The following is a 13149-nucleotide window of genomic DNA, read 5'->3' as shown; positions in this document are numbered from 1 at the left end:
CTGTTGGAAGTCGTTGGGAACACAATGCGTCTTTGGAAAGTCGCCGAGAACACAGTGTGTCTTCGGAAAAGTCGTCGGAAGACAATGCGTCTTCAACTAAAAGCCTTTCAAGTAATAATTGTCATATGTGATTCTTAACCTTGCTTGTAGTCGCACGAACCAAGTGGTCTATGTGGTAAAGGAATAAATGTTATTCCTCTACTATAGAGCGTTGTTTTGTTGAATCTCTAAACTATTAAAAGTTATAATGAATCTTTCGACTATTAAAAGTTATAAAATAATCATCGATTATAGGGCGTCGCTTTGTTGAATTCTTCTACTCTTAAAAGTTATAGAACAATGTCATTTAGTTAAAGAAATATTTCGTAACGTTTAATTGTCGGAACACTTAACAAAGTAGCATTTTATAGTCGATGAATTATTTGTGTAATTTATCCTTTTAAATAATAATTGTCATATGTAATAATTTCTTAATCTTGCTCGTAGGTTATATTAAATAATTATTCTTCAAGTCAATAAATAATGATAAATAAATAAAAGAAATCAAACCAATTCATAATAATAGTAATAATAAATTCTAAAATTATTTCAGTTTATGCTTCTTTTTATTTGCTATTATATTTTTTGAAGTCTCATTAGCTCCTTTTTGTCTGAATGATATCTTAAAATCCTTTTGTTTAAGCTAGATGTGGAGATTTCCTGTGTATAATATATACGTATGTAAGTATGATAGTGTACGTATATGTATATGCAAGATAAAAGCTAAAAGATTTGTGCTTTGATGGGCTCAAAACTGTTGCAGTTTATATTCTGGCTAAAATAATTGGTATTTGTTAAGATTCTTGCTGGTTTTGAAAAGGGGACGAGTGTTTTGTGTGTGTGTGTGTTAAGGTTGGATTGCTACATAGGTAAAAGGGGTTTATTGCACTTGATATTTTGTGGGTACTCTGTGAGTTTGTTCTACTGTAGTCTTCATGGTGCAGTTAATGTTAGAGGTTGTTTTTAACATATTTGTTGTATCTCAGTTGAGTTTTAGTAACATCTTTTTGTCCTTTTGCAATGTAGATAAATGATTGGTTGTGAGGTGAAAAATTAGGAGGACAGTCTTTTGTCTTAAAGATGGCTTCCGGGGGCACGGTGCCTACTTCTGGTGTAACAGAATCTAGTGCTGCTGGTGTCGAGAAGTTACCCGAGGAGATGAATGACATGAAAATTAGAGATGAAAAAGTATGCATTTTTGAACGCTCCTTTTTGTTCCTTTTACCATTGTGATTCCCTGCTTTGCATTTTCTAATCATTTAATTTAATAATTACTGAGTACTACTCGCTTTCATTAGTAAACCAAAAAGAAAAACGAAATGCTTCTATGACTCATGGATCATCTCTAATTTTTAGGAAATGGAAGCAACAGTTGTGGATGGTAATGGGACAGAGACAGGGCATATAATTGTGACAACGATTGGTGGTAGAAATGGTCAGCCGAAACAGGTATTACTTCTTCTGCTTTGAGATTTAATTGCAGTGATTAAACGTTAGACATTAGTTATCCTTCTTCCCCATTTTCTTTCATTACATGACATCTTCTAATATATCACTATAAATTCTAGACTATAAGTTACATGGCTGAGCGTGTGGTTGGACATGGATCATTTGGAGTTGTCTTCCAGGTAAGAAACACTTGTTTGCTTCGCGAAAGGTGGCATAACTTGCTAATCATCATTTTTAGGTTATATGGATGTTCATTGTTTCTTTTTTCTTTTTCTTTTTAAAGGAAAAGTGCTTGGAGACAGGTGAAACTGTTGCTATAAAGAAGGTTCTTCAAGATAAGAGGTACAAGAACCGTGAGCTGCAAACAATGCGACTTATTGACCACCCAAACGTTGTGGCTTTGAAACATTGCTTTTTTTTCTACAACAGAGAAGGATGAACTTTATCTCAATTTGGTACTTGAGTATGTACCTGAAACTGTTCATCGTGTTATCAAGCACTATAACAAGTTGAACCAAAGGATGCCATTGATATATGTGAAACTTTATACATACCAGGTACATGTTGGTGTTTAAAATTTTGGTTTTTCGTGTTCTTTTTAATTGAATCATCTCATGTTCTTTTTAATTGAATCATCTCAGATGCTAATAAAAGTTGATGTTTGGTAGATATTTAGGGCTTTGTCTTACATCCATCGCAGCATTGGTGTGTGTCATCGGGACATCAAACCTCAAAACCTTTTGGTATGTTCAAATATCTCTTTCTACTGTGACTTTTGCCTCGTTTTTTTTATTTTAGTAGAACCCCTTACCTGCAAAGTGAATGAACTTCTCGTGTCAATCCTCTTATTTTTCAACATGATCTTGATGTATTACTATTTCCTGCCTACAGGTAAATCCGCACACTCATCAAGTTAAACTATGTGATTTTGGAAGTGCGAAAGTTTTGGTAGGTTGTAATCTCTATTGTATGTAATTCTTTGTTTATGAATCTTTGAGTTTCGCTTAGGTCTTACTATTTCACATTTTCATATCTTGGTAGGTGAAAGGGGAACCAAACATATCCTACATCTGCTCAAGGTATTATAGAGCACCTGAACTAATATTTGGAGCAACCGAGTACACTACGGCTATTGACATCTGGTTTGTGTTGATTTTTTTGGCAAAAGTCCCACATTGGTTGTGTATAAGGAGGAGGGGAAATTCTTTTGTTATAAATAAAGCCCTCCTCCTCCTTAGTTAATCATCCCACAAATATAAGCCTTCTTCTATTTTAAAGGCTATTTGTATTCTTTCTCTCGTTATAATATTTCCTCTATTAGTGAAATATTTTGGTGTTCTCTTTTATGTCTATTTAATAGCTATTGTCGGGTATAATTGTTGTTAATTATTGTCCTATTAAAATTACTTGTCTTGGTAGTTCTGTTTAAGGAAAGTGGGTTTTAAGAGGGACCATTGTGACCCCTCCTCTTTCCTGGGAATCTACCTTGGGGTGATTTTTAGTACAATCGTTTTCACACTAGTCACCTAGATAATAGTTTTCAAGGTGAATTGTTATTAGTGGAAATTAACCCAAATTTCACAACAATTGGTATCAACGCTCTTGGTTTATTTTAGTATGCTCTGTGGTTGCGGCTTAGGCTGATCTTCCACATCAGAAAAATTTCCTTGGGATAATTGACATTCCGCATTGGCAGCTATTAAATAGAATTTGTAGCAGAAATGGCAGACGCTTCTTCATCTTCAATTTTGGCAAGAAATGTTGTGACAAATGTTAGATTTGCAGTGGAGATTTTTGATGGCACTGGTCATTTCGGCATGTGGCAAAGCGAGGTTCTAGATGCCCTATTTCAGTAGGGTCTAGACATTGCTATTGAAGGAGAGAAACCATATGATGTTGAGGAGAAAGAATGGAAGAGGATCAATAGAATGGCATGTGGTACTATTCGATCGTGTCTTTCTAGAGAGCAGAAGTATGTATTTTCTAAGGAAACTTCTGCAAGTAAATTATGGAAGGCACTGGAGGAGAAATTTTTGAAGAAAAGCGGTCAGAACAAACTCTACATGAAAAAGAGATTGTTCCGCTTCAACTATGTACCATGTACCACTATGAATGATCACATTACTAGCTTTAATCTGCTGGTGACTGATCTGATGAATATGGACGTGACTTTTGAAGACGAAGATCTGGCTCTGATGTTGATGGGATCACTTCCTGATGAGTTTGAGTATCTTGAAACTACTCTACTTCATGGGAAGGTTGATGTGTCTCTCAGTGAAGTAACTGCTGCCTTGTATAGTTATGAATTGAGAAAGAAAGACAAACAAGAAAACACAAGTGTCGAAGCAGAAGCTCTTGTTGTTAGAGGCCGTTCCAAGAGTCAGAATAAAGGAAGCAGAGGGAGGTCGAAGTCAAAGTCCAGATTGAGCAAAGATGAATGTGCCTTTTGTCGAGAAAAAGGGCACTGGAAGAAAGAATGTCCCAAGCTAAAGAATAAAGGCAAACCTGAAAGGGGGAAGGCTGTCTCAGAATCAAATGTGGTCGAGTATAATGATGGAGATTCAGATTTCGCATTCGCTGCTACGCCATCAACCAGCTGTTCCAGTTCATGGCTGTTAGATTCAGCTTGTAGCCACCATATGACCCCCAATAGAGAATGGTTATTTGATTTTAAAGAACTAAAAGGTGGAATTGTCTACACAGCAAATAATTCCCCTCTTGACACACTTGGGATTGGTTCAATTCGCTTGAGGAATCAGGATGGATCAATCAGAACCTTAACAGGTGTCCATTATGTACCAAATTTAATGAGAAATCTCATCTCTGTGGGAACCTTAGAGTCAAAAGGTTTAAAAGTGAGGGCAAAAGATGGGATTATGAGGATTATCTCTGGTGCACTGGTGATAATGAAGGGAATCAAAAAAAGAAACAATGTGTATTACTTTCTGGGTAGTACAATTGTTGGGACAGCAGCAGTGGCAGCTTCTACTGATGAACAGGAGTCAGAAGCAACCAGGTTATGGCATATGCGCTTGGGGCATGTTGGTGAAAAATCCTTGAAATTACTAATAGATCAAGGATTATTGAAGGGTGCTCGGGCTTGCAAATTAGCTTTTTGTGAGCATTGCATCAAAGGGAAGAAGACGAGGGTGAAATTTGGAACTGCAATCCATGATACTAAATGTATTTTGGATTATGTTCATTCAGATGTATGGGGGCCTTCCAAGACAACTTCATTGGGAGGAACACACTATTATGTCACCTTTGTTGATGATTTTTCTCGGAGAGTTTGGGTGTATCCAATGAAGACAAATGATGAGGTGCTAGGATTTTTCCTTAAATGGAAAAAGATGATGGAGACTCAAACAGGCAGAAAAATCAAACGTCTCCGTACAGACAATGGTGGAGAGTACAAAAATGATCAATTTCTGAAAGTCTGTGAAGATGAAGGTATTGTTAGGCACTTCACTGTCAGAGGTACACCACAACTGAATGGGGGTGGCAGAGCGTATGAACCGGACATTAGTGGAGAAGGTTCGGTGTATGTTGTCTAATGCTGGGTTAGGCAAAGAATTTTGGGCTGAGGCTTTGGTCTATGCTTGTCACCTTGTCAACCGCTTACCATCGACTGCTATTAGTGGTAAAACACCATTAGAGAAATGGTTTGGGGTACCTGCTACAGATTATGATTCCTTACATGTGTTTGGTTCCACTGCATACTACCATGTTAAGGAGTCAAAGCTGGATCCAAGAGCAAAGAAGGCGATCTTTATGGGGATCACCTCTGGTGTGAAAGGCTATCGTCTTTGGTGTCTAGAAACAAAGAAAATAATCTTCAGCAGGGATGTTACCTTTGATGAATCTACCATGTTGAGAAAGGTGACTTCAGAAAAATTGGAGCAGACAGATGAAACTCCCAAACAGGTGGAGTTTGAAGGAAGCAAATTTGTCCCAACCAGTAAAGAAACTGATGTTGACTCTCCTATGGTAGAAGAAGAGTCAGATGAAGAATAGTTTCAGACCCAAGAACCTCCACAGCAACATGAATCAATTGCACTCAGAAAGGGAAAGAGGACCATTAGACAACCTGCTCGTTATGCTGATATGGTCTCTTTTGCATCACCAATTGCAATTGATGACGTTCCTGCCACTTTTAATGAAGCAGTTCAAAGTTCAGAACATAAAAAGTGGAGGATCGCCATGAATGAAGAAATGCAATCCCTTAAAAAGAATCAGACGTGGAAACTAGCTAGTCTTCCGAAGGAAAAGAAGGCAATTGGGTGCAAGTGGGTATATGCAAAGAAAGATGGATTTCATGACAAAAATAGCATCCGCTACAAAGCAAGATTGGTGGCTAAAGGCTACGCTCAAACGGAGGGAGTTGATTATAATGAAGTATTTTCTCCAGTTGTAAAACATTCCTCCATCAGAATTTTGTTGGCTTTAGTAGCGCAGTTGGATTTGGAACTAGTTCAGATGGATGTAAAAACTGCATTTTTACATGGAGACTTGGATGAGGAAATCTACATGACTCAGCCAGATGGATTCAAAGTTGCTGAAAAAGAAGAGATGGTGTGCAAATTAGAAAAATCGTTGTACGGATTGAAGCAATCTCCAAGGCAGTGGTACAAGCGATTTGACAAGTTTATGATAGGGCAGAAGTACACAAGAAGCAAATATGATCATTGTGTGTATTTACGCGAGCTAGAAGACGGATCCTATATATATCTTCTTCTTTATGTTGATGATATGCTGATAGCTTCTAGGAGTCAGACAGAAATTACGAAACTAAAGACTCAATTGAACAGGGAGTTTGAGATGAAGGATCTTGGTGAAGCGAAGAAGATTCTAGGCATGGAGATATCAAGGGATAAGAAATTGAGGAGGCTTTGTTTGTCTCAGAAAGATTATCTGAGGAATGTACTAAAATGTTTTGGCATAAATGAGATGTCAAAACCAGTTAGTACACCTCTTGCTCCTCATTTCAAGCTCAGTGCATCCATGTCACCTAAGGATGATGCAGAACGGGAATACATGTCAAAGGTTCCGTATGCAAGTGCTGTTGGTAGCTTAATGTATGCAATGGTGTGTACGAGACCCGATATTTCACAGGCAATTGGGGTTGTGAGCAGGTATATGCATGATCCTGGAAAGGAGCATTGACAAGCTGTGAAATGGATTCTGCGGTATATTCTGAACACCGTAGATGTTGGTTTGGTCTTTCAGCAGGACAAACAAGATGGTCAGTGTGTAGTTGGGTATTGTGATTCAGACTATGCAGGTGATTTGGACAAGCGTCGATCAACTACTGGTTATGTGTTTACATTTGCAAAGGCACCAGTCAGTTGGAAGTCCACCTTACAGTCAACAGTGACTTTGTCTACTACAGAGGCAGAGTATATGGCAGTTACAGAGGCTGTGAAGGAGGCAATTTGGCTTCAAGGGTTGCTTGGTGAATTGGGAATGGAACAAAAGCACATCAAAGTGCACTGTGATAGTCAGAGTGCTATTCATTTAGCAAAGAACCAGGTTTACCATGCAAGGACGAAGCACATCGATGTTCGATATCACTTTGTACGAGAGATTCTAGAAGAAGGTGGAGTCATAATCCAGAAGATTCGGACCACTGAGAATCCTGCTGATATGTTGACAAAAGTGGTAACTGCGGTCAAGTTTAAACATTGTTTAGACTTGGTCAATATTGTTACAAATTAAAAGATTGTTTTTTTAGAGATGTGTGTGGAATTTGCCAAGGTGGAGATTTGTTGGTTTTTTGGCAAAAGTCCCACATTGGTTGTGTATAAGGAGGAGGGGAAATTCTTTTGTTATAAATAAAGCCCTCCTCCTCCTTAGTTAATCATCCCACAAATATAAGCCTTCTTCTATTTTAAAGGCTATTTGTATTCTTTCTCTCGTTGTAATATTTCCTCTATTAGTGAAATATTTTGGTGTTCTCTTTTATGTCTATTTAATAGCTATTGTCGGGTATAGTTGTTGTTAATTATTGTCCTATTAAAATTACTTGTCTTGGTAGTTCTGTCTAAGGAAAGTGGGTTTTAAGAGGGACCATTGTGACCCCTCCTATTTCCTGTGAATCTACCTTGGGGTGATTTTTAGTACAATCGTTTTCACACTAGTCACCTAGATAATAGTTTTCAAGGTGAATTGTTATTGGTGGAAATTAACCCAAATTTCACAACAGTCTGTTGGCTGTGTCCTTGCTGAAATGTTACTTGGACAGGTAGGAAGCTTGTACATATGAGGTTTATGGGTTTTATTATTGCCTTAAATTAAGCTTGGTGTTCCGTAATAAAAAAAATTCCTATTTATCTCAGCCTTTATTTCCTGGTGAGAGTGGAGTCGACCAGCTTGTTGAGATTATTAAGGTATTTAACTTTCTGAGTGAATAGTTAGTGCAATGTTTTTGTGTGCGTATGCATATGTCCACATTATTACAATAATGTCATTGTGGAATGTTTCAATGGGAGGAAACTTATTTTCTTTACAGAGATAACAGATTCGTTGCCATTTATTATGGTTTCTATAAGTGCCTTTGTTAATGATAATGTCGTGAAATACCCGTGTTCCTTGTGGATGTGTACTTGGCTAATAAACTTTGGTCCTAATACTTTTCCATTGCATGTGTTCTGTTTGATATCATTATACCTTCTTTAGTAATTTGCAATGTCAAACTGACCATTTCTCTCTTGTTATGATTATTATGCGACTATTTTCTAGGTCTTGGGCACTCCAACACGAGAGGAAATAAAGTGTATGAACCCTAATTATACAGAGTTCAAATTCCCTCAGATTAAGGCTCACCCGTGGCATAAGGTATTAAGGATCAAAGAACGAGTGTGCATATGGTCTTCTGTTTAATCTTATGAAACAATGATTTGAATTATTTTTTTGTACCAGATATTCCATAAGCGCATGCCTCCTGAAGCTGTTGATTTGGTGTCGAGATTACTCCAATACTCCCCTAATCTCCGGTGTTCTGCTGTAAGTATATAAAACCTTTATTATATCATGGTTCGTGTTTTTCCTTCGATTTGCGACTTTTGGAGTGAACTCCAAGCATTGAGGTATCTTCGTGATGAAAAAGGGAGTTGACAAGAAAATTCATTGAGCAAGCTGCAAAGAGGGACATTAATGTGTTCTCTTTACTTGTTTCATGCATCTCATTTTGCAAGTGTCGCTCAATTTGCAGCTAGATGCCTTGATCCATCCTTTCTTTGACGAGTTGCGCGATCCAAATGCCCGCTTACCAAATGGTCGTTTCCTTCCGCCATTGTTTAACTTCAAACCTCACGGTAAGGAATAGTTGAGAAGAAAAAAAAACATACATTTTCTTTGAAATAAACTTTTTCGTGTATTGTTAAAGATGTATGATTGATATAACAATGGTGATGTTATCGTGTCCATCAGAACTGAAGGGTGTTCCGGTGGAGATATCGGTGAAGCTGATTCCGGAGCATGCAAGAAAGCAATGTCCATCTCTTGGATTGTGATTTTGATGCAAAAGTGTATTACTGTCATGATGTTTTGTTTATCAATGCAGCTGATTGTCGTTGCATGCATGCATGTTATGTTGTTGAGTCATCTTTATGTAAAAGCAGACAGATTTAGACATGATCTTCCCACTTTTATATATTTGTAGAGATTGTAACATCCATGGGAGATGATGGACACCAACTTATGCCTTCTTTCATATCTTGCTTGTATTTTTGTTTTCTTTTTTCTGAAAAATGTACGTAGATTGCATTAGTCATGCAAATATATATATTTTCTGAATAATCATAAGTTAAATATATCGATGACCTGATGAGTAACAAGGTTTTATCCGTCAAATGTCACGTGTCACAATTTGATAATTTAAAATTTATTTTTTTAAAAATATTATTATATTTATAAAAAAAACCTTAATTTCTATTAGATTACAAAAAAGTCTCAAAATCCCTAAAATCCTCAAATCCTAACACTAAACCACCATCGTCACCCTTTCCAGCTACTACCATCGTCGCCAACGTAGTTTCTGTCATCGTCTTAGTTATATGTTGTCGTAGTTATCGTCAGAATCATATGGGATCACGATTTTCATCATAGGGTTCGCAGAGTATAAAATGTCGATTCACAACCGATTGACAGTCGACAGGTCACGATTTCGTAGGGATTTTGGTCCACAGCTGGAGGTGAGGTCGGGTGGAGTTTTATCGACGACAAAGGGCGACGGTCGGCGTAAGTTTAGGTGTTGAAATGAAGGTTTTCAATGTTTTAGGCGTATTTCGAAATTTGTGTTCTCTTTTTAAAAAGTATATAATTTCTTTTTAAAAAAATATTACTAAATATATTATAAGATTGTAACACTTGTCACTTAACGGGGGAAATTAACGTCGTTGATAGTTAGGGCAATTAAAGTGATAACGTTTATAACGTTAGTCACCTAAATGGTCCAAAAAATACTGTTGGCACCTATTCGAGAAAAAATGTATAATTTGAATACTTATTTAGGTATTAAGCGTTTAATTTAGGTATTCGAGAATATATATATATATATATATCTCGGAGTCTTGTGTTTTAAGGTTTGTTTTCACCAACTTTCAATTCTTTAAATTTATTTATTACTTAGTTTATCTATTATGGTTTTATCAAATCTTAGCTAAATCTTCTTTCCATGATCCAAACCCCATAACTAAGGTCAAAGATCTTATGATGAAGCACCAGGAATACTTACTAAAATTGAAATTCCATTCATGAAAACATATGATGTTCCAGGAATAATTAATTGATCTAAACATAAATAAAAAATGCTGTTGATGGTTGGCTTGCATTGCAGCATTCAACTAGACAGCATGAATCAAATCATCGGCTCTCCAAATACCACCCAACGGAAGTTCAGTCCAAATCCTGTCGCACTTTGCTGCCTCAACACACTTACGGTAGAGTCTCGACCGCCTTGGAGATGTGCTGCCATAAAATCTAACTTCGGGGTGCATCAAAGTACCAGAAGCGAATATGGTATTTGCTATTATATTTGCTTCCCCCACTGCTGGAACAGAGAAAGAAGTGCACCCGATAAACAACACCCGGTTATTCAAATCATTTTCATAAACCCAATTCATCTTTGCAAAATCAAGCTTAAGGAGTTCCAGAGATGAGCTATCAGACAACAGTTGCAGATCTGCACCAGACACAATGAGTTTAGCATAATGCACACTACTTCGTGAGAGTGGACAATGATCAACGAGTGGACAATGATCAACCAGAATAGTCCACCCTTTAAGTTCAACATTGAAGGCACCCAATTGACCTCCTCTAAAAACACAATAGAAAACTCCGTTGGTATAGGCAGCATCAATAGCACGATTAAACCGATCAAAACCATCAAACTCAAAAGTCTTCCATGAACAATCACCGGCAGAACATAACTTAATACAAATTTTTCCATTTTCACTCCACAAAAGAAAGATGGTACATTTTGGGGATGTTGCATTCAAGGCAAACGACGCCACCTGAAATGTGGGAGGTCCCCCTAAATACGGAAGCCTAATTACCCACCCATATAAAGAAGCACAAGGTCGTGCATCAAGGAAAAGTAGATACTCTAGTCCTCTGCTCCTTTCTTCGACAAGGTACTCTCTTGAAAGAGGGTCCAGCAGCCGGCACTCACCTTGTATTAGATACAAAGAGGCATAACGCCAACAAAATTTCATTGCCCAGGGGAGTTCACCAATAGCAGGACTACAAGTGTTTGGGACTGACCAAGCCTTGCAAACTGCTCGTATCCGGCTTCGATCTAACCAACGCAAACGTCCAATTATACGTTCAAGGATGTCGAGGGGGAGATCCGACCAATTGGGCCCATGTCTACTCAGTCACCGCCTCTTTGAAATCCGTTTTTCCTTAAAATTTCTCGTACCAGTCGTAGTCATCTCTCCTATTGAGATAATTTCTGAGGATTTTCAAGGAAATGAGCAAGACTAATAGGAAGATGAGGCTAATCAGTGAAAGGCAGGAACGGCGGCTGGAGCCGGACTGATTGCAAGGGGTTCTTCTCTTGACAACTGTCCTAATTTGTTGGATGATTCTTTGGGTTTCAATGGGCTATGGTTTTTTATGCGTTTGACTTTAACTAGACAACAAACCAGACTTGAGATACAGTTTAAACGTGTTGGATGACTTGTGCAGACATCACCCATCCAAACTTATACAACTGAAATTGTTTTGCCCCTCTTTTTGAAGAGAGAAAATAGCACAAAGCAAAGAGGCGCCAAGATTGCAGACACCAAAATCCAATTTAATGCAGCCGAGCAGCCCCGCTAGGCCTGAAAATATTATGGCATAAAGGCAACATAATTAAATATATGATCGTCTAGATTAGGGAGTAACTAATTTGTACAAGGCAGTTAAGGGGGAAAAGCTTCATAGAAAACATATAAAGATATTTCACTTGACAAAATATACAACATTTGTACAATACTAGCAATTAAAAAAATCAAAATCAACCATTCTCCTTTCAGGTTGTGTTGTTACAGACCAGACTGTTATAATAGGTCAGGGGAGACGGAGAACTAATCTCATACAATACAGCTATGCTCAGGTAATAGTGCAGCTATGAACTGAAATTACTCGACAGAGTAAGGAAGGTGAGGTATTAGTCGTGCATGTAACCAAAGTGTGATCAAGTGACTCGTAGTTGACAGGCAAGAGACGAAAGGTGGAAATTTAAGCCAGTTAAAACCTCCCAATCCCAAATCCTAATTAAAACATGCAAAATAAAACAAAAAATACAAAAATAATACTTAACAAAAGTAGATGGAAGGAATTGATTTACCATTGATGATTTTGGGGAGGTACTCTGAATTTCAAGATGGCTGTAAAAGGGGCTGCTTCTGGAAAGCTAAACCTGCAGTTTCGGAAATAATAATAATAAAAAAAATGGAAATTTGGGGAAGTTAAATCAATCACTCGAACAAAACTCGCACTTTGTGTTGGGAGCTTTGGATTAGAGGTATGAATGGTGGACCGGCACCGAAGCGAACCGCCGATTAAGGCTCATTGAGTATTGAAATCGCCCTACCCATGAAACACCTATAAATTAAGAACAAAGACAAGGAAGTCTAGCTTTGCGGCGGAGTAGAAATGAAGGTTTACGGCTGCACCAATTAGGGTTCAAATGAAATAAACAAAAGAATACCAAACTTTATTTGTTGGGTTGAAACTGCCCTACCCACGAAACAACTATAAATTAAGAACAAAGACAAGGAAGAAGCTTTGCGGCGGAGGAGAGACAAATGCAGAAATTTTGGGAGAATTTATACAAAACTTGCATAAGATAAAACTCCAACTTAATATTAGAAAATTTCTAAAATATTGATTTTATTATTAAACCAAAATCATTTGTAGAATTTAGAATCTCTTAAAATATTGATTAAAAGTAATAAAAAATAACATCAATTTTTTATAATTGATCTAAATATATAATTAATTTTAATTTTAATTAAATATTATTTATATTAACTATATAATAATTATTTAACTCAATATAGTGATTAAATAATAATTTATGTTTTATGTTCCAAGTTCTATTTTTAGGCATAATTAGAATGGGTATAGGTTGGGTTGGATCGGGTTTTCGATCAACCCGAGAAAAATACATTT

General features: G+C 37.2%; 1 protein-coding gene and 1 pseudogene across 10 annotated transcripts in view; one reads left to right on the top strand and one right to left on the bottom strand.

Moving 5' to 3' along the window:
• Positions 1 to 13149, bottom strand: part of LOC120167158 (F-box/kelch-repeat protein At1g57790-like) — a 45010-nt gene that overhangs the window by 9569 nt on the left and 22292 nt on the right. For 9 of the 10 annotated variants that reach the window (XM_039176255.1, XM_039176257.1, XM_039176258.1 and 6 more), the window contains 3 exons: positions 12474 to 12579; positions 12323 to 12394; positions 11047 to 11813 (listed from right to left, as the gene is read on the bottom strand). In XM_039176255.1, coding sequence (XP_039032186.1) covers positions 11047 to 11201 — 155 coding nt within the window. In that variant the 5' untranslated portion in view covers positions 11202 to 11813; positions 12323 to 12394; positions 12474 to 12579. The remainder of the gene's footprint in view (positions 1 to 11046; positions 11814 to 12322; positions 12395 to 12473; positions 12580 to 13149) is intronic. The other variant, XM_039176250.1, reaches the window with a different exon arrangement.
• On the top strand, positions 1072 to 9007 carry LOC120167160 (annotated as a pseudogene).

This window comes from Hibiscus syriacus, unplaced genomic scaffold (assembly GCF_006381635.1).
Source record: "Hibiscus syriacus cultivar Baekdansim isolate YM2019G1 unplaced genomic scaffold, ASM638163v2 tig00111671_pilon, whole genome shotgun sequence".
In the NCBI taxonomy this organism is placed as follows: domain Eukaryota; kingdom Viridiplantae; phylum Streptophyta; class Magnoliopsida; order Malvales; family Malvaceae; genus Hibiscus; species Hibiscus syriacus.
Note: the sequence above shows the minus strand (reverse complement) of the source record. Positions and strands in the feature narration are given on the sequence as shown.